Raw genomic sequence first — 19,383 nt, forward strand, 5'->3', positions numbered from 1 at the left:
CCACAACTAGAGGAAGCCTGCATGCAGCAAATAAAGACCCAATGCAGGCAATAATTAATTAATTAATTTTTTAAAAAAGATATTAAACACACACAAAGGAAAAGAGAAGTAAAATCAGCAGTGTCTGGTAAAAACATGTTTAGCGAAGGACATCAGAAATAAAGATATTGGACTCCCTAGGTGGTGCAGTGGGTAAGAGTCCGCCTGCCAATGCACGGGACATGGGTTTGATCCCTGCCCCAGGAAGATACCACATGCTGCGGAGCAACTAAGCCCATGTGCCACAACTATTGAGCCTGTGCTCTAGAGCCCGTGAGCCACAACTGTTGAGCCCATGTGCCGCAACTACTGAAGCCCACGTGCCTAGAGCTCATGCTCTACAACAAGAGAGGCCACCACAATGAGAAGCCCACGCAGCACAACGAAGAGTAGCCCCTGCTCGCCACAACTAGAGAAAGCCCGTGTGTGCAGCAGTGTAGACCTAACATAGCCAATAAAATAAATTTTTTTTTAAAGTAAAGATTTTTTTTTAAAGTAAAAACTAAATAATAAAAATAGTCACCCTTAAGGTAAAAAAAAAAAAAAGTAAAGATAAAAGACAAGTGCCAGATCGGGAGAAAGTATTTACCACTGAGGATAAGATATAAATAATTTCTGGGACTTCCCTGATGGTGCAGTGGTTGAGAATCCTCCTGTCAATGCAGGGGACATGGATTCGATCCCTAATCCAAGAAGATCCTACTTGCTGCAGAGCAGCTAAGCTCATGAGCCACAACTATTGAAGCCTGCACGCCTAGAGCCTATGCTCCACAGCAAGAGAAGCCACTGGAATGAGTAGCCCCTGCTTACCGCAACTAGAGAAAGCCCGTGTGCAGCAATGAAGACCCAACACAGCCAAAAAATAAAGGGAGAAAGAAAGGAGTTCTATAAATAAATAAATGTAACAGGAATTTGCCTTAATTTAAAAGAAGAATATTTTCTGAAGGTCATTAAGGTGGTCAATGAACACATAAGAAAAATGAATAAAAAGTATGAATTCCCAGAATAAGAAATCTGAATGTTCATTAAAATAGGAAGGGTGCACAATTCCAGTTTTAAAATTACACATTATAATTTTACACTCATTATGTTGACCCACAGTTTTTAAAAAGCTAATAACAAATACCAATGTTAAAGAGGAACAAGAATGAAGAGAACTTGTACACTGCCTATATACTTGGAGAATTTATCAGTTGGTTACTGCTATAAAACAAACTATCCCAAAATTCAGTGGCTTAAAAACATAAGTATTGGAACTTCCCTGGTGGCGCAGTGGTTAAGAATCTGCCTGCCAGTGCAGGGGACATGGGTTTGAGCCCTGGTCCGGGAAGATCCCACTTGCCATGGAGCAGTTAAGCTCATGTGGCACAACTGCTGAGCCTGTGCCTCTAGAGCCCACGAGCCGCAACTACTGAAGCCCACATGCCTAGAGCCCATGCTTCACAACAAGAGCAGTCACCACGAGAAGCCCGCACACCACAATGAAGAGTAGCTCCCATTTGCCACAACAAGAGAAAGCTCGTGCACAGCAGTGAAGACCCAACACAGCCAAAAAATATAAAAAATAAAAATTTTAAAAGTAAGTAAGTATTAATTATCGCTCACAAGCCCATGGGTCAGCTTCTTGTGTCAGCTGGACTACTCAGATATCTACACCCAGCTCTGCATTGAGCCAGCAGTTGTGGTGATCTTGGCTAGGCTAACTCACTTTAGAGGTTAGCTGGCTATAGGCTGTTTTGTGATATCCTCAGCTGAGACTGGTCTTTCATCCTTTAGGAGAGTAGCTTACATGGGAGCGGCAGGCTTCCAAGAGAAAAAGTGGAAACTGCAAGGCCTCTTGAGGCCAAGGCTTGGAACTGGTACACCATCCTTCTGCATTTTGTTGCAAGCAAAGCAAGTCAGGAGGCCAGGGGTGGGTAAATAGATTCTGTCTCTTGATAGGAAAAGATACAAAATTACATTTCAGAGGACATGGATACAGAGAGTTGCCAGGCAATCCAGTGGTTAGGACGGTGCAGGTTCAGTCCTTGATCATGGAATTCAGATCCCACAAGCCACGTGGTGCAGCGAAAAAAAAAAAAAAAAAAAAAGGGACATGGATATAGGGAGAAGTAGAGAATTGCAGCCATTTCTGCAGCTAATCTACTCCAGAGAGCAACCTGATAATAAGTGGGAAAATTGGAGGTACTTTTACCCTGTGACTCAGAAATTTGACACTTAGCTATAGATCTTAGAGAAACTCCCACACCTGGTAAGTAACAAAGGTATCTATAAGAGAAGTTCTTTTTTTTGGCAGTGTTTTTTATAATAGCATGACTAAACCTCTACCAACAAGTGAATGGATTAATAAATTGTGATAAATTCTCTAAAGTTATTGATCAACAATTAGAATGAATTAACTAAAACCACATGTATCAATATAGCTAAAACTCAGAAACATGATATTCAAGAGGGAAAAGTTGCAGAAAGTATAATCCTTTTTTTTAATCAAGTAGAGAAACATGCAGGAAATACTGTATACCATTACCAGTGGATATATACCTAAGTAGCAGAAGTGTAAAAACATACAATCGAATAATAAACACCAAATTTAGGTGACTACTAGTTAGTTACTTCTGGCAGGGGTTGGGAAATATACAGGAGGCTTCTGTTGTACTGGTAGTTTTATTTCTTAAGAAAAAGAAATGACACAAAATGATACATTATTATTTGACAAAAATGGTTAGTGGCTACCTGAATGCTGATTTTATTATTTTCTTTACTTTTTTGATATTTGAAATATTTCATTTAAAAAGCAAAACAAAAAACCCTGGGATGGGATTTCACTGGACTTATACTGGCTTCTCATCTACTTCCATCTGTCTTCACTGTGATTCTTCCCTTCTATAATTGCTAGATTTGGTGGATACCAAAAAGTTATGTGAAAGTTATATTTTTTTCATAGGTTTCCTCATACAGACGCTTGCACTACAGTTTTTCCCCTGAGCTCCTTTTGGGCCTGGGCTTATTGCTTTAATAGAGGAAGATTTTATGCTACAGCTCCCTGAATGTTCAGGATGTTTCTTTTGGGATATGCAGTCTTCCTCAGAGAGCTGCCTTTTTTTTTTTTTTTTTTTTTTAATTTATTTATTGGCTGCATTGGGTCTTTGTTGCTGCCTGGGCTTTCTATAGTTGCGGTGAGAGGGGGCTACTCTTCATTGTGTGCGGTGGCTTCTCTTCGTGGTGGCTTCTCGTTGTGGAGCATGCGCTCTAGGCACAAGGGCTTCAGTAGTTGTGGCATGAGGCCTCAATAGTTGTGACGCTCGGGCTCTAGAGCGCAGGCTCAGTAGTTGTGGTGCACAGGTTTAGTTGCTGCGCGGCATGTGAGATCTTCCTGGGCCAGGGCTCAAACTCGTGTCCCCTGCTTTGGCAGGTGGATTCTTAACGACTGTACCACCAAGGAAGTCCTAGAGCTGTCTTTTAAAGCAAGGGAAGTAGCAGGAAGCTTTCAGATACAGGTCCAGCACACCTGACTCAAAGTGGCTTTAACAGCACCGGTTATTTTTCTCACATAAGAGGTCCAGGGGTTGACCATTACCCTGTTGCAGCTTAGCAGTCAGGACTTTGGTTCAGTTCTCATTGATTTTCTAGGCCTTACCCTTACGATCACAAGATGACTGTTGCAGCTCCAAGTTTCAGATCCCCACCTGACAAGCAAGGGGGTATAGGGTTTCTTTTTGTATGGCTCTTTCTATCATGATGGGAAATCTTTCCCAGAAGCCTCTGAAAAACATCCTCTCAGGAGCCATTGACCCAGAATTGGGTCACACACAGCACCCCTAAACTTGTCACTGCAGAGGGCAGCAGAACTCCTATGCAGTTCCAAGTGTGCCACAGCTCTCACCTGAACAGAATCTGGGTCTTACTGGTAGCAAGGAAGAAGGGAGAATTCTTGTGGGCTAGATAGCCATCTGTCTGCCACAATGTGCACCTGAGAGTGAAAAATTGGTTTAAGAAGGTGATGGTACACTCTATGCCCATCCAAACTAAGCAACAAAGCCAGGGATCTTTGTGGTGGGAGATAATTTTAGGGGCAGGTTCAAAGGCCCATCTTATCAGTGCCTCTGCCCAGGCCTCAAGTACATACCTTGGGAGACTGCTAGAAGGAAAGAGGGGGTACTGGAGTGTGCCTAGTCAGTCCAGCCCTTTCCAGATAAATATAATACTTCTAATCTCAGTAAAACACCCCAGAAGGAAAAAAGACATTTGCTTTTTTTCCTTTTTAAAAAGTAGGCAGTTGCTCAGATAATTTTTGTTAACAAGACCTCAAATATTAGAATTGATATTGTATACTTTGAAGTTCAAGAAAGCACTCACCTGCATTTGGTTGAATAATGAAGAGCAATAGATATTTTATTTAGAATTCTTACTATTAGCGAAGTTGGGCTTTCAAGTAAAGACGTCTCTGGGTTAGGGGCTTTTGACAATACAGACAGAAACTGTAACTGCTTTCATATGATTTTGAGAAAAACAGTACCCTCACTGGACCAAACTTACATATACCCTGAATCAAGTGTTATCCCCAAATGTCTGAGCCAAATAATCTGCCAGATGTGACCCTGACACCTACCCCAACCTGTGTGCAAGAATCATGTGAGAGATAAAAATATCTCTCCAATTGCTTGTGGCAGCATTTGAGGAGAGCTACGATATGAAAGTTGCACTGTGGAAGATTGTGAAAAATTAAAATGGTTACAATGAACTCTGGCTCAGAGAACCTTTTTGCCTATGAGGAATCTTCCTCTTATCAGCACTGTGGCATTAAAGAAATGAAATCCTCTTTCTTACAGAAGAGGAGCCTCCTCCTAAGAAAACTGCTAAAGCCCAATTTTAAAAACTGATAAATATAGGAATATTTCTTTGCTTTTTACCATAGATAATCATTGGTAGAATCACCTTAGATAGAATTCTCCCAAGTAGATCTCCTAAGAGTAAAACTTGAAAGAAACATTTAAGGAGCAAACAAAACTATTGTTGATTAGAAGTGAAAACAAATGCCAGTGAATTTCAGTGTATAGATGACAGCATTATTTGATTTACTCTAGACTGTAAAAATGCACCTGTTTCATTAATAAAAAGGCTTTTATATTTTTCTCAACTGCCTCTGACAGAGTAAATCATAGATACATGTTTGTATTGAATGCAGAGATTATTATAATGAAAAGTTTTAAATAAATTGTATTGTCATAATGTTGATTTATGCCCTTAAAATTTGGAGATTATTTCCTTTTCTGCCCTCTTGTTTTCTTTAAGAAAAATAAATAATTGAACAGTAACTGCTGAAGAGAACCCCTTCTCCACTTTGCAGAAGAGAAATGTGAATGAAGTCTTCTATGAACCTCTGTGAATCTTTCCTTGTGCCGCCTCCCCTCCCCCAACCCACCCCGGGCCTCCCTCCCCCGAAGCCTGACAGCTCTACTCCCAGGCCTTGTCAGTGGAGACCTGTGGCAAGAGCACAGGTGGACACATCTCAGGAGCTGATCTGAGCGTGTTTGGGCTCCTAGGATCGGAGGACAACATTGGCTTTCCAGATGAGAATAGCCTGCCAGCTTGTCCCACTTGCTCAGGCAGTTTCATTGTTTAATTCATGAAGTACAGTCTATCTAGTCTTAGCTGGCTGTGGAGTGCAATTATTTCTAAAAATGTAGAAAAGTAATTTAAATAAGAAAAGGTACACATTTCCATTCAAGTAGACCAAAAGCCACATGGGGAAAAGAATGGATGGGAAAAGAATGGGAAAAGAAACATGTTGGCATGTTGGCAAGAGAAAGGAAAATAATTCCTTGACAGATAATTAGCAAAAATTAATTTCAAAATATAGCTCACCCAGGAATCTAGGCTTTTAAATTGGCTTCTGTTGTTTCTATTATTGAATATCTCTAAAGAACTTTTGGAGTACTTATTTAAAATTTTTGTTCATGCTGTACAAACTTATTGAGCACCTACTGTCTTTAGAAAGTATATTTGCCTTAATTTTTAATGTATTGTACAAAATAACACGGCAGTTATAATAGAAAACAAATTACTGCATCTCCCAGGCATTTCCTGGGAAATCTTTCCCTCACCTCTCTCCCCTTCTGCTCCTAGCAGAGACAGATATAAAAGGGAAAAGCTAAAAAGACATAGCCTGACTCAAAAGCAAAGTGGTTGCCTCTATAGATCAGAAACAGCAGTATCGGGACTTTGCTGGTGGTCCAATGGGTAAGACTCCACGCTCCCAATGCAGGGGGCCTGGGTTCAATCCCTGGCCGGGGAACTGGATCCCACATGCATGCCGCAACTAAGAGTCCATGTGCTGCAACTAAGAGCTGACATGCCACAATGGAAGATCCTGTCTGCCACAACTAAGCCCTGGCGCAGCCATAAATAAATAAATAAATTTTAAAAAATAAGTAAATTTTAAAAATTTAATAAAACATGTTAACAAAAAAGGAACAGAACAGAATTGCAGAACAGCAGAGGAAAGTTGCAGCCTGCATGGCCTTATGTGGCTGGTGGTTGTTGGAGTAAGGGAAAAGCTAAGTGCCCAATGGAAGGGGCACCAGGAGCTGAGACTTTTAGAAAGATATGGGCCTAGGTAGGGAGAGGATGCAGATGCAGTGCACAGTAAAGGATGGGGCTCTATCTACAGTATTCCCTATATTATTTGAAGCAGGAACCCTAAATTATCACTTTAAGACCTGGCTCTGGAGAGCCTAGTGAGAGCAGCATCACAAGTAAGCCCTTCACCGTTGGAATGTGAATATACTTCAGGTGAAATGAATTTTATAACATGACCTGACAAAGAACTTAAATGTGTTCAGGATGTTCAAAAAGTAAATAAAGGAATAACTTCTATTTTATTTATTTATTTATTTATTTATTTATTTATTTATTTATTTATTTATTTATTTATTTTTGAAAGTAGTTCGTCCTTAGATTTTTTTTTTCTTTTTTTTTTAAATTTATTTACTTATTATTTTTTGGGGGGTACACCAAGTTCAGTCATCTGTTTTTATACACATATCCCCGTATTCCCTCCCTCCCTCAACTCCCCCCCCACCCTCCCTCGAGTCCCCCCCACCCTCCCCGTCCCAGTCCTCTAAGGCATCTTCCATCCTCGAGTTGGACTCCCTTTGTTATACAACAACTTCCCACTGGCTATCTATTTTACAGTTGGTAGTATATATATGTCTGTGCTAACTCTCTCGCTTCGTCTCAGCTTCCCCTTCACCCCGCGCCCCCCCCAAACCTCGAGTTCTCCAGTCCATTCTCTGCATCTGCATCCTTGTTCTTGTCTTGTCACTGAGTTCATCAGTACCATTTTTAGATTCCGTATATGTGAGTTAGCATACAATATTTGTCTTTCTCTTTCTGACTTACTTCACTATGTATGACAGACTGTAGGTCTATCCACCTCATTACATATAGCTCCATCTCATCCCTTTTTATAGCTGAGTAATATTCCATTGTATATATATGCCACATCTTCTTTATCCATTCATTTGTTGATGGGCATTTCGGTTGCTTCCATGTCCTGGCTGTTGTAAATAGTGCTGCAATAAACATTATGGTACAAGTTTCTTTTGGGATTATGGTTTTCTTTGGGTATATGCCCGGGAGTGGGATTACTGGATCATATGGTAGTTCTATTTTTAGTTTTTTAAGGAACCTCCAAATTGTTTTCCATAGTGGCTGTACCAACTTACAGTCCCACCAACAGTGCAGGAGAGTTCCCTTTTCTCTACACCCTCTCCAACATTTGTTGTTTCCAGATTTTGTGATGATGGCCATTCTGATCGGTGTGAGGTGATACCTCATTGTGGCTTTGACTTGCATTTCTCTGATGATTAGTGATGTTGAGCATCTTTTCATGTGTTTGTTGGCCATCTGTACGTCTTCTTTGGAGAAATGTCTATTTAGGTCTTCCGCCCATTTGTGGATTGGGTTATTTGCTTTTTTGGTATTAAGCTGCAGGAGCTGCTTGTATATTTTGGAGGTTAATCCTTTGTCCATTGTTTCATAGGCAACTATTTTTTCCCATTCTGAGGGTTGCCTTCTAGTCTTGTTTATGGTTTCTTTCGCTGTGCAAAAGCTTTTAAGTCTCATGAGGTCCCATTTGTTTATTCTTGATTTTATTCCCATGATTCTAGGAGGTGGGTCAAAAAGGATCTTGCTTTGATGTATGTCAAAGAGTGTTCTGCCTATGTTTTCCTCGAGGAGTTTTATAGTGTCTGGCCTTACATGTAGGTCTTTAATCCATTTGGAGTTTATTTTTGTGTATGGTGTTAGGAAGTGTTCTAATTTCATTCTTTTACATGTTGCTGTCCAATTTTCCCAGCACCACTTATTGAAGAGGCTGTCTTTTTTCCATTGTATATTCGTGCCTCCTTTGTCAAAGATAAGGTGCCCATATGTGTTTGGGCTTACTTCTGAGTTCTCTATTCTATTCCATTGATCTTCCTTTCTATTTTTGTGCCAGTACCATACTGTCTTGATCACTATGGCCTTGTAGTATAGTTTGAAGCCAGGAAGCCTGATTCCACCAACTCCATTTTTCCTTCTCAAGATTGCTTTGGCTATTCGGGGTCTTTTGCGTTTCCATACAAATCGTAAGATTTCTTGCTCTAGTTCTGTGAAAAATGCCATTGGTAATTTGATGGGGATGGCATTGAATCTGTAAATTGCTTTGGGTAGTACAGACATTTTCACTATGTTGATTCTTCCAATCCAGGAACATGCTATGTCCCTCCATCTGTTTGTGTCGTCTTTGATTTCTTTCATCAATGTCTTAAAGAACTTCTATTTTAAAAGAACAACAACAACAGAAAATCATGGAAACAAAGGTGTACATAATGGAAACAGGTAGATATGTAAAGAACAAGTAGGATGAAAAATATCAAATAAAAAGTGGACTAGAAATGGATAACTCTAGCCGGGAGATGGTTGAAAAGAAAATTAGTAAGTTGGAATAGAATGAAGAAGTCACCTATAATGCATCAGAAAGACACAAATCTTAAGGAAAGAAAAAAAAAAAAACACCAAGGACTGATGGGACCCACAGAGATGTACTACAGAGGCCTAACCACTGTGTAAAGTTGCCCCTCTCTCTGTAATTCTCTGTCCATCACATGCTCTGTGCATTCCTGTCATAAAACCTGCCATTTAGCATAATTACCCAGTCTGTGTTTTTGTTGACTTATGCTTTATAGAGCTCCTGCCGGGTGCTGAGCTCTCTTCTGGGCATACCGTGTACAGACAGCCAAGAACAGGTCAGATAAGGGTCTTGCTCTCATGGACCTTGTGTTCTAGCCTATTTGTCACTATACCTCTGGCATCTACACTGTTGTCTGGCTCAAATTAGACATTCAGTGTGTATTGGTTGAATTAATGGGTAAATGAGTGAAGTAATTCATACCTCAAAATATCTTTGCTATGGCTGTGACCTTGATTATCTTGCTCTGTTTGGTCAGTTTTGCAGTCGTGAGAGGGACAGGGAAGAGATGAGAGGAACTTCCCCTCCCCAGAGCATGCCCTGCTATCGTCTGTAAGACGACACACTGGTATGACCCCCACAGACCTGGAGTCCACCTGAGCTGTGTCCTCTTGTTTTTTACTTCTGTTTTACAAATTGGTCAAGAAGGTTCAGAATGAGACCAGCAATGTAAGCAACGTCAATGTATGAATTTTTCTTTTTTACTTTTCAGGCTGGAGTAAAAGGGACATTGGGAAGATTAATCGGAATTTTTGAGGTAAGTCTGTTAAAATCTTTGGTGCAGTTGGTTTCATATTAATAACCACATATATCTTTACCTTAGACTATTCAGGCTTCCGTAACAAAATACCAGAAATTGAGTGGCTTATAAACAATAGAAATTGATTTCTCATAGTTCTGTAAGCTAGGAAGTCCAAGATCAAGATGCCGGCAGATTCAGTATCTGGTGAGGACCCACTTCCTGCTGCATAGACAGCTGTTTCTCTCTGTGTTCTCACATGGCAGAAGAAGGAATGTCTCTGGTGTCTCTTTTATAAAAGAGCACTAATTCCATTCATGAGGGTCTTCTCTCATAACCCAGTCACCTCCCACTGTCCCCCACCTCCTAATACCATTACCTTGGGGGTTAGGATTTCGATATATGAAGGGGGGTGGTGCATAAACATTGTCCATTACAGTCTTAATCTAGGAAAGATGCCATCTTTGTTTCACCAAGTTTTTAAAACAGTACAGTACCAGCAGCGAATAACGTCCTTTTTTTTTTTTTTTTTAAATCCCATAATCTCCTCTGAACAACTAGAATTATTTATAAGAATTGTTTTTCCCATTTCTAACCTCTCTTCCTCTCCTCCCAAGATGTGAGGAGGGGTAGATAAGTGTAGAGAAGACAGAGGAGAAATAGAAGATAGGTAACTAGAGCAAAAGAGACAAACAAGGACATAGGCTAGAGTACAGATTTGGAGACAGTAGGAAGTCAGGGACTAAAGATGAGCAGGGTTAGCAGCAGGAGGGGAGACGTGTGAGATAATCAGCTTGCTCGCATTGATGGGACCCCTGCCCATCACAGTCTCTCCTCCTTCTGGTGTTCGCCGTAGCTAGTTAAATTTACTAGATGCCTTTTTCTCAAGAGGTACCAAATCCTTTTCTCAGTATTCTTGAGAAGTTGCACTTTGGGGAAGGAGAAGGGAAAAAGAGAGTAAAGCCTTGGCTTTGGAAGCCCAGGCAAAGAGCTCACCCTCAGATTCAAGTGTGGCATGTTTTAAATAGGCCAGCTGGTGCTATTCCATATCTGATTGTGGTACGATAAAAAGTAAAAGAAATCCTTGGGTCTAAACTCTCTGGACATATGCATTAGAGTGTTTCATTTATGTAATCTCAGCCCTCTAAGGAAAAATTCTTTCTCTGTCCCTCTCTCTTTGCCCTTTAGAACCAGGAGAGGAAGCACAGAACATATGTCTATGTGCTCATTGTCACAGAAGTGTTGGAAGACTGGGAAGACTCAGTTAACATTGGTAAGTTGTCCCCAGATGGCCTCCAAAGATCCCCCCACGACCAGCCCTGGCCACACCGTAGTTCATTACCCAGAACCACAAACGAGAGCCTGATAAAGAAATGAAATAACAGAAGGATGTTCATTTTTGAACTTATGAAAGGTACTATTTTGAAATGTTTAAAAGGAAACCAAAGTTGGATACGTAGTCAACACTTAGAAATGTGGCCCATAGAAATAAGACCTATTGTTTCTAAAACCAAATTGGATCCTTCCAAGCAGGTATTGATCAAGGCCTGCACAGTGCTAGGCCCGCTGCTGGCCACGAACCCCAGGCGAGAGCAGGACCATGGCTGTTCTTTGCGGTGCTTATTCATACTGTTGGAGCAGACTGTTGGTTTGGTGGTGTGAGCCCCTCCCTCCAGAGCTGTAGAGTAGGTGTAGAGTGGTGGAGCAGTTTCTAGTTAAATTCACATTACCCTTCAGGTGCACACGACTTTCTCCTAAGGAACCGTTTTCTTTTTTTTCTTTTCTTTTTTGAACCATTTTTTTTTATCTCAGATCACTACTGTGTGTATATATGTCTTTTGACCTAAAAACTTAGGTGATTTAATGGTTGGCTCATGGTTTCATCTTTTAGCTCTGAAGGAACGTATATTCTAGAAAAGTGTAATGTTAATCTAATCTCTGTTGTAAATTGGCAAACAGCTCTAATTCGCTTACCAAACCCCCTCCCTTTATTGTTAGTATGTGCTTTGCCACCATGCCTCCCACACTGTTGATCTTGGCATTTCATAGCACTTCAGCTTTTAATTGCTTTGTGTTTGGTAAGAATGCAGTAAGCTTAAGTATAAATACATTCTGTGGGGATAGGGTATTAAAAATAGACTGCTTGACAGCCGGTGCTGGGGCCTGGAAAAGAGACAGAGACGAGTGTGGTGTTGCTGGCCCTGTCCTCAGAGTACTGTCTCAGGTGGGAGTCACATACTTGTGATACTAGTTTTTAAGGTACCATTGCTCTCTGAATATCCAAACAAGCCTTTCACCTGTACTCCCACTGCTGAGAATTGACCCTAATGAAACGATCTTAAATATGGGGAATAAGCCTATGAGCCTTCCTTCAGATGAGCCTTTTTCAGATGAAAAATTGGGTTTTAAAATGTACAGGTCAGCGAGTAATAAGTTATCTAAGGCCCATTCATCTGATGGAATGTTAGGCAGCTGTTAAACACACACTTATGAAAGCTATAAACCATGGAAAAGTGCTTATGAGATCATGTTGGTGAATGAAAACAGGGTAGAGAATTGTGTATACACTAATTAGAACTACATTAAAGTAGGAATTTGAAATGAAAACACAGATGAGGTACTGGTTTTCACCTGAAGAATTGGCAGTGACAAACAGAAGTTTAACAGTGTAGTGAGACCGACATTGCAACACACCAAAGCAGGATTGGGGATCGGTACAGCCTTCTGGAAAGCTGTTTGGCAGTATATATCACAAGCCCTATAGTGTTCAGATTTTTTCAGAATTGTAGCATTATTTATAATAACTAAAATTGCAGACTGTCGATGTCCAGTGATGGGGAAATGGTTAAGTGAATGACATTACATCCATGCTAGATATTATGATGTAACACAACCATTAAATGTCATACTTTTACAACGTAGAAGGATGCTTAAGAAACAGTGTGAAGTAGAAAAGAAGCAATAGCAACAACAGCAATACTACTAATAAAGCAAACTCTTACCGCATGTGCTCTGTGCCAGGTGCTGTTCACACGCTTTACATATTAGCCCTCACAACAGACTTGTGAGATAGATACTGTTTATTATTTATTGCCTATTTTATAGATGAGGAAAGTGGGGGCACAGAGAGGTTCAGTAGCTTGCCCAAAGCTGCACAGCTCACTAGAGCCATTGATATGATTAGAGCCTAGCATATTAGCTTCAGCGTTCCTGTTCCTAACAGGAGCACTCCATCAGGGCCTCTGAGGATTCGGAGCACCTTAAAGCATGATCCCAATTATAGTTGTTCACCTAACTGTGTCTTTTTCAAATAAGATGAAAGAAAAGCAAATGCACTAAGGAAAGAAAAGCAAATGCACTAAGGTATTAAGAGTAGTTACTTCTGGTTTATAAGATTATAGGTAATTATCTTATTCTTTATGCTCTCTTCTGTTTTCCCAATTTTAAGCAACGATCGTTTGTTACTTTTGTAAGAGAGAAAATACTAAAGGATTTTAAAACATTCATTTGAGAAAAATTTTTAAATACACTGAAAAGTTAATAGTGATTGTATTGAGATTATATTTTCCTCTTTTTAAGAAAGTATTTTCTTTTTTGTAGTTATATCACTCATACAAAATTTTTAAAATAAATAACTGACTGTAAGTCAGCCATACTGGTAATTCTGGAAGCTGACACTCATGTCTATTTTTGCAGGAGATGGGGATGCTGGCTGGGCTTCAGGCACTTACATGCTAGCCGAGGAAGGCCCAGAGGCCCAGGAGCCCAAGAGGAGACTGCTAGCAGTGGTTCTCTATGGAGGGCAGGTTTCACACGATTACTCTCAGCTCCTCAGTTTTCAGATTTCTTAGCTGTTTTCTGCATTAGGCATTTGTGTAATATTTGAAGCATATAAAGTGTGCTTGCATCACCCTTGTAAGAAAAGAAAATAAGGAAAAATATATTTACATAGTTTTTAAATGTTGATAACCATTGTGGTCATTTTTTAATGTGTAGAAATATCTAATCACTATGTTGTTTGTGTACCTGGGAGTAACATCATGTTGTAGGTCAGTTATACTTCATTTAAAAAAGGAGAGGAAAGCAGTGATAACCACTGCTTCCATGTTTTTTTCCTACATTTTCTCAAAAGTTATAGGATTAGAAACCTTCTGCTGCTTCCCTTTTGTACTAATTTCTTTTTCTGTCTGCCTCCACAGGAAGGAAGCGGGAATGGTTTAAAATAGAAGATGCCATAAAAGTGCTGCAGTATCACAAACCGGTGCAGGCATCGTATTTTGAAACATTGAGGCAAGGCTACTCAGCCAACAATGGCACCCCGCTCGTGGCCACCACATACTCAGTTTCTGCTCAGAGCTCCATGCCAGGCATCAGATGACTGAAGATTTCCTGTAAGAGAAATGGAAATTGGAAACTAGACTGAAGTGCAGGTCTTCCCTCTCACCCTTGCTCTTTCACCTCTCCTCACAGGCCTCCTCTTTCAAATAAGGCATGATGGGCAGCAGAGAAAGGGTTTATTGATAATGTTGCTCTTTGGTGTTAAGTGATGGGGCTTTTTCTTCTCTTTTTATTGAGGGGGTGGGGGTTGGGTACGTAATTTGTAAGTACTTTTGTGCATGATATGTCTTTCCCTTTTCACACCCCTACAATTCTCTAAAGAGGCAAAAAGCCTTCCCTCTGCCTTGGATTCTGAAGTGTTCCTGTTTGTCTCATCCCAGCCCTGGCCAGATTTTTTTTTTTTTTTTAATTAAAAGATACCAATATGAGATGAAACCTTTCAAGAATTTGTCCCATAATGTGCTGTTAAGTCCAGTAGGTTAGTCACTTTCACTGCAGGATGCATTTATCTACACATTATATACTGGGCATATAATATGTAAATAAATGAATTTTAGAAGAGGAATTTGTTTAATTTTTCAAGGTTTTGTTTTGTTTTTTAAATTCGGGGTGTTTCTGAAGTGGAGAGCCTCACAATTAATTTACTTTTTCGTTTTTGATGCTAGTGGCTAGGTAAGGTTCCCTGTCCTCTCTCTTTTCCCTAGTCATCGACTGTAGCTATATAGGGTACGGGAAGAGTTTAGCTACCTTTATAGTGCTCCCAGAACTCATGGCCTTCTCTTCTCAAAGCTGTGTTTCCATGCCAAGAAAGAAACAGGAAGAAACCTATTTTCTTTTTTATTACCAAGCCAGGAACAAATGGCCTCAGCTCAGATCCGGAGAAGCAATGCTAGAAATTGAATTCCTCCCTACATGTTGACAATAGGGATTTGAACTGGATTCTTGGGATTACTATCTAAAAAACTGGAGCGTCGAGCACTGTTTCTGTCCTGCTGGTTTGGAGTTTTTTCCATAATGCTACTTATCGCCGACAGCGGCCTCTCTCCTTGTGCATCCATGCCTTACACCGCGCTGAACTGGATATTGTCCTTGTGCTCTGAAGCATCCAACTGTACTTGGCAAGTGCAGCTGTACAGTCCTGTCCCTGTTCTGGGTAACCACGTTACGTTCCTGAAAAGTACACAGGAGGAAAATTCAGATGTTTGCTTGTCTTTGTGATGTTATAGCACTTGTAATCGCACCATGGAGCATGCTCAGAGATACTAAATTTGTCTCCCACTGGGATGTGAGAGGTCCATCGTCCTCTGAGAAGTGGTATGGGAGGGTGCTTAATCATTTACTAGAATATCTACATAATGCATTGGCTCACTGCAGACTGTCTTGTTGGTTTTTGATACAGGTTTGATGCTGGCTTCATTTGCCAATTGTGTCGTTTGTCGAGAAGTATGCAGAAAAGGGTCTTGAGACTGGGGGTGGGGGGCAGGGGGCACTGATCAGTCCCTGGCTTGGGACAGGAGTGTGTTGCTATACTCTTAGTGGCACCTCCTTTGTCAAAACATAGCCAAGATGTGAAATTAAAATCGTAGCTCTCTTATTTAAAAATTCTAATAAATACTCAAACTGAAAAGCTTTTGCTCTTCCCTCCCACTAAAAGAAATGTATGTATCTGGTAGGCCTGTGTCATTTAATATTCAGCGTTTTGGGGAAATCAGTTGATGAACTTTAATTTTTGCTATCTATTCTCAGTTTGTATCTTCTCTCTCTGTCTTAAAACATGGAGCCAAAAAGCAGTGCCGGCAGTTTCCTTAGGATACCGCTCTACCTCTGGGAAAGGAATCCTGTCCCCAAGTAAGGATCCCAGTGGATAGAAAGCACCACGGGATTTGAGTCTAAATGCCAACTCACTGTTCACGTGTCCTACTTAAAACGAACACACTGCTGCTTATTACCTGATTTAGAACATTCTGAGGTTCTGTCCAAATAAATAAAGGGGACTATAAAATAGGTTCAACTAAGCACTAAATGGAGTCCCCAAAACACAATCTTCCAAATAAATTCTACCTTTATGATATGGATTGAAAGTGCTTTGCAGGAAAACAGTCGGTCCTCTTGAAGGAACTGCGGTGTTAATAGTAATTGTGTGTTTTCAGTGACCTGAAGGCGCTTTCCCGGGACTGGTGCGATGATACGCTACCCTGCAGATTCCAGTTTGGATGGTTGTTGACATCTTTGGGTCAGGAAAGTGAACTGTGCCAAGAAGTATTTTTCAGTGACATGAATGGATCCCATTAATGCAGTTAACTGGAGAGATTGTGCTGATGCTTCCTTAACTGACAAAAGGAGGCTTTGTCCAACAGCAGAATTGTTGAAACTGGTGCTGTTATCTGTTGCACTGGGATTCTGATGAGCAGGGGTTGGTGTTTTTCCCTCCCTGGCACCACAGAGACCATGGCTGTCTCCTGATGTGTGGTCAACAGCCCTTTTGTGAGAGGTTACTTAGATGCATGGTTGCAGTAACCTTTCTGTCTCCCCCAAAGAAAGTGAGGAAAAACAGAGGAAAGCACAAAGTTTACCCTACTTGCAGAATATTTCAGCAACACTGATTTGCTATTAATTCTGCAAGTACTTGCCTTATTCAGGCTTGGCAGAAATGGGTTTCTCTGTTCAGGGCAGATGTAAAGTCTCTTTCTCACAGTGAACAGGCACATCTTAGATTCTGGTTATTACCAGAGCGTCCATCAGAGTCCACCATGCTCAGGATGCAGAAAGATAGCAATGGATTTTTTTTTAATTAAAATTTGTTTTCAGTTTATGAATTGCAGCCCTTGGGAAAACAGTAGTAAGATCATGCCAATTTTTTGGACCAGGATTCTGTGTGTGTGTGTGTGTGTGTGTGTAAGAGTGTAAGAGATAAAGAGAAAGACTACCGGGAGTCAGCCTCGGTAGATTTTTTGGTAGCCTCTCAGAACAGTGCAGCCCATGAAACAGGAGTCTTGATTTTTCTCGTGGCAAACATAACAGGATGGAAAAGTTACTGAATTGACTGTTTTGTTTTTACAAGTGTCTGCTGCCCCATATGCCCTGCGTGGAGAGGGTTTCCTCACTGCTGAGTCTGAGCTGAGGCCATCTGGAGGGATCAGAGAGTGTGGGAGTATCACCCCGCTGAGGCCGAGCAAGGCCTAGAAGCTGGCTTCGCTGCAGGATTTCCGCCTTCTACATTGCGTTGCCAGTGCTGTGGAAGGCGAGGCACTGGAGGCCTTGCTTTCCACAGCCTCTGGGGAGCAGAGTGGGTCACTGCCCTCTGAGAGTATTTGCAGATTTTTGTATACTTATTGTTACATAGTCAAGTTCCTTCATGGCAGAGAAATATTTTCTGTTTCAGTGTTAGGAGTCAGCCCATGTAAAGTCTCGTAGACTTGCTTAGAAGAAAAAAAGTCATCTTTTGTTTCTAGAATTCTAGGAGGAAAAAGTTCCCCACAGAACCATGCTTCCTCCTTCTCCTTCCCCTTTCTCTTCTCCACATACAGTGCTCACTGGGGGCTCCTCTGAGCCTCTTCAGCCAGAGAAGTAACCCGTCAGAATCTGTTGGACCTGGGTGTGCGTTTCACACCCTTTTCTTAACATGTTTGTCATTTCCATCTAATGCTGTGTTCCTTTGTTGATCTCCCACCTGATCTTTTTTTTAAACAGCTTAGCCTGAGCCATATTTTCTTTTTGTTTACAAAAAGGATTTAATAACCACAATGTGATTTCTGCTACAACTGTTTGATTTTCAATATTTCTGATGTGTTCTCGAAGCCCATCCCAGTTGAGAGTGGATTTAGAATTAGAAGAAATACCTGGAGAAATCTCCACAGTGGGATGAATTTTTGCTTAAAGAGAAATGAGAGTTGTTAATATAGCTTCATACTGGTCCCAACTGCATTTCATATCCACATCTTTGCAAAAAATAGGAGACATGCAGGACTGTCAACTCAAGCAGTTCTAGGAAGAGGAGATTGTTTTAATGGTGATTAAATCATGCAAGTGGCTCTTCGAGTTCTTATTTTGAAGACTCTGAAGGAAGTCAGACCCTAGGCTGTGCAGTTTATACTGCCCAGTTGGGGTGGCGGTCCTTTCTTCTGAGCCCTGCTGGAATGGAACCTATTTCTCCAAGGCTGTGCAGCTCTCAACCTTAGTGGCCTCAACCTTGCTCCATCAGGGCACCATCTCCCTTACTTGGAGTAGGTGGGAAAGCACCCCAGAGTCTGCCTCTCACTGTGGCGTGAGCTCACAACAGATACCACACCATCCAGAAGAGCTGTGTATTCCATATCACCTTAGATGTCACCTAAAGCAGTGAGACATTTGAGATTTTCAAGTAAGGTGAATTGTTAACACTGCAGTCTATAGAATATACTATATCAGGTTGACTTGAGGTCATCACAGGTCCTGGGAACCTGGAAGTTTTAGGCACACTCTCCTTTGGAGGCCTGGAGCCTTCTACTCTTGCCTCTGAAAGGGCAGCTCCACACTTTGATAATGTTTTTGCATTAGCTTAATAACCTTTCAGGTATGGGAAAAACCTAATAAGGACATCTGAAAAAATGATACCTCTCACCTTCAGGTTAATCCAATAGTTTGTCCTCCTAATCCCCTTAAAAATTAATAAATAAAAAGAGGAAGAAAGAATCCCATTTGATGTTGGTTCTGATAGACTCCTTGAGCTGAGGCTGGCAGTCATGTAATTTGATTTTATGTATCTCTGCAACATGAAGCTTTCAAAGTGAAGAAGGCATGTGTCTCCCCTGAAGCTTTGTTGATAGTGATGATTTGTGAGCCTGCGCTTGTCTTAGAAAATGAGACTGTCCACCTGGCGAGGAGAGCAGCCTTAACTAAGAATTGAGCAGAGCTGGAAGCCTCTGTGGAGGAAGGAAGTGCTTTTGGCTGAAAAAGCAAGATTAATATCTAGAAGGTGGCGAGTCATTGCTTCTGTTTAATTAAATAGGTTCCCTTCGGTTTACATTCCCAGTTCTTAACCTCAAACGGGGCCACTAGAACAGCAAGAAAGGCATTTAACCCCCTGGAGATAGGCTTTAAAAGTTACAAAAGCAACAGCCTTGTCATTTTCCAGGTTCATCACCATTTTGATGTGCTACCCATCCTTCCACCCCTACCTTAGCCAGGCCAGATGTGAAGGTTCTGTTAGTCACTGAGGCAGGGACATAAATTCTGGCTTTAGAACAATTACCTACTAAATTGCTCGCCATCTGTG

At 41.0% G+C, this 19,383-nt stretch overlaps 1 protein-coding gene across 3 annotated transcripts in view; it reads left to right on the forward strand.

The window, feature by feature from the left end:
- NUDT3 (nudix hydrolase 3) overlaps positions 1-15,751 on the forward strand; it is a 112,397-nt gene extending 96,646 nt beyond the window's left edge. For 2 of the 3 annotated variants that reach the window (XM_057699295.1, XM_057699293.1), the window contains 3 exons: positions 9,765-9,809; positions 10,980-11,064; positions 13,991-15,751. In XM_057699295.1, coding sequence (XP_057555278.1) covers positions 9,765-9,809; positions 10,980-11,064; positions 13,991-14,169 — 309 coding nt within the window. In that variant the 3' untranslated portion in view covers positions 14,170-15,751. The remainder of the gene's footprint in view (positions 1-9,764; positions 9,810-10,979; positions 11,065-13,990) is intronic. The other variant, XM_057699294.1, reaches the window with a different exon arrangement.
- Positions 15,752-19,383: the final 3,632 nt, after the last annotated feature.

This window comes from Hippopotamus amphibius, chromosome 11 (assembly GCF_030028045.1).
Source record: "Hippopotamus amphibius kiboko isolate mHipAmp2 chromosome 11, mHipAmp2.hap2, whole genome shotgun sequence".
In the NCBI taxonomy this organism is placed as follows: Eukaryota; Metazoa; Chordata; class Mammalia; order Artiodactyla; family Hippopotamidae; genus Hippopotamus; species Hippopotamus amphibius.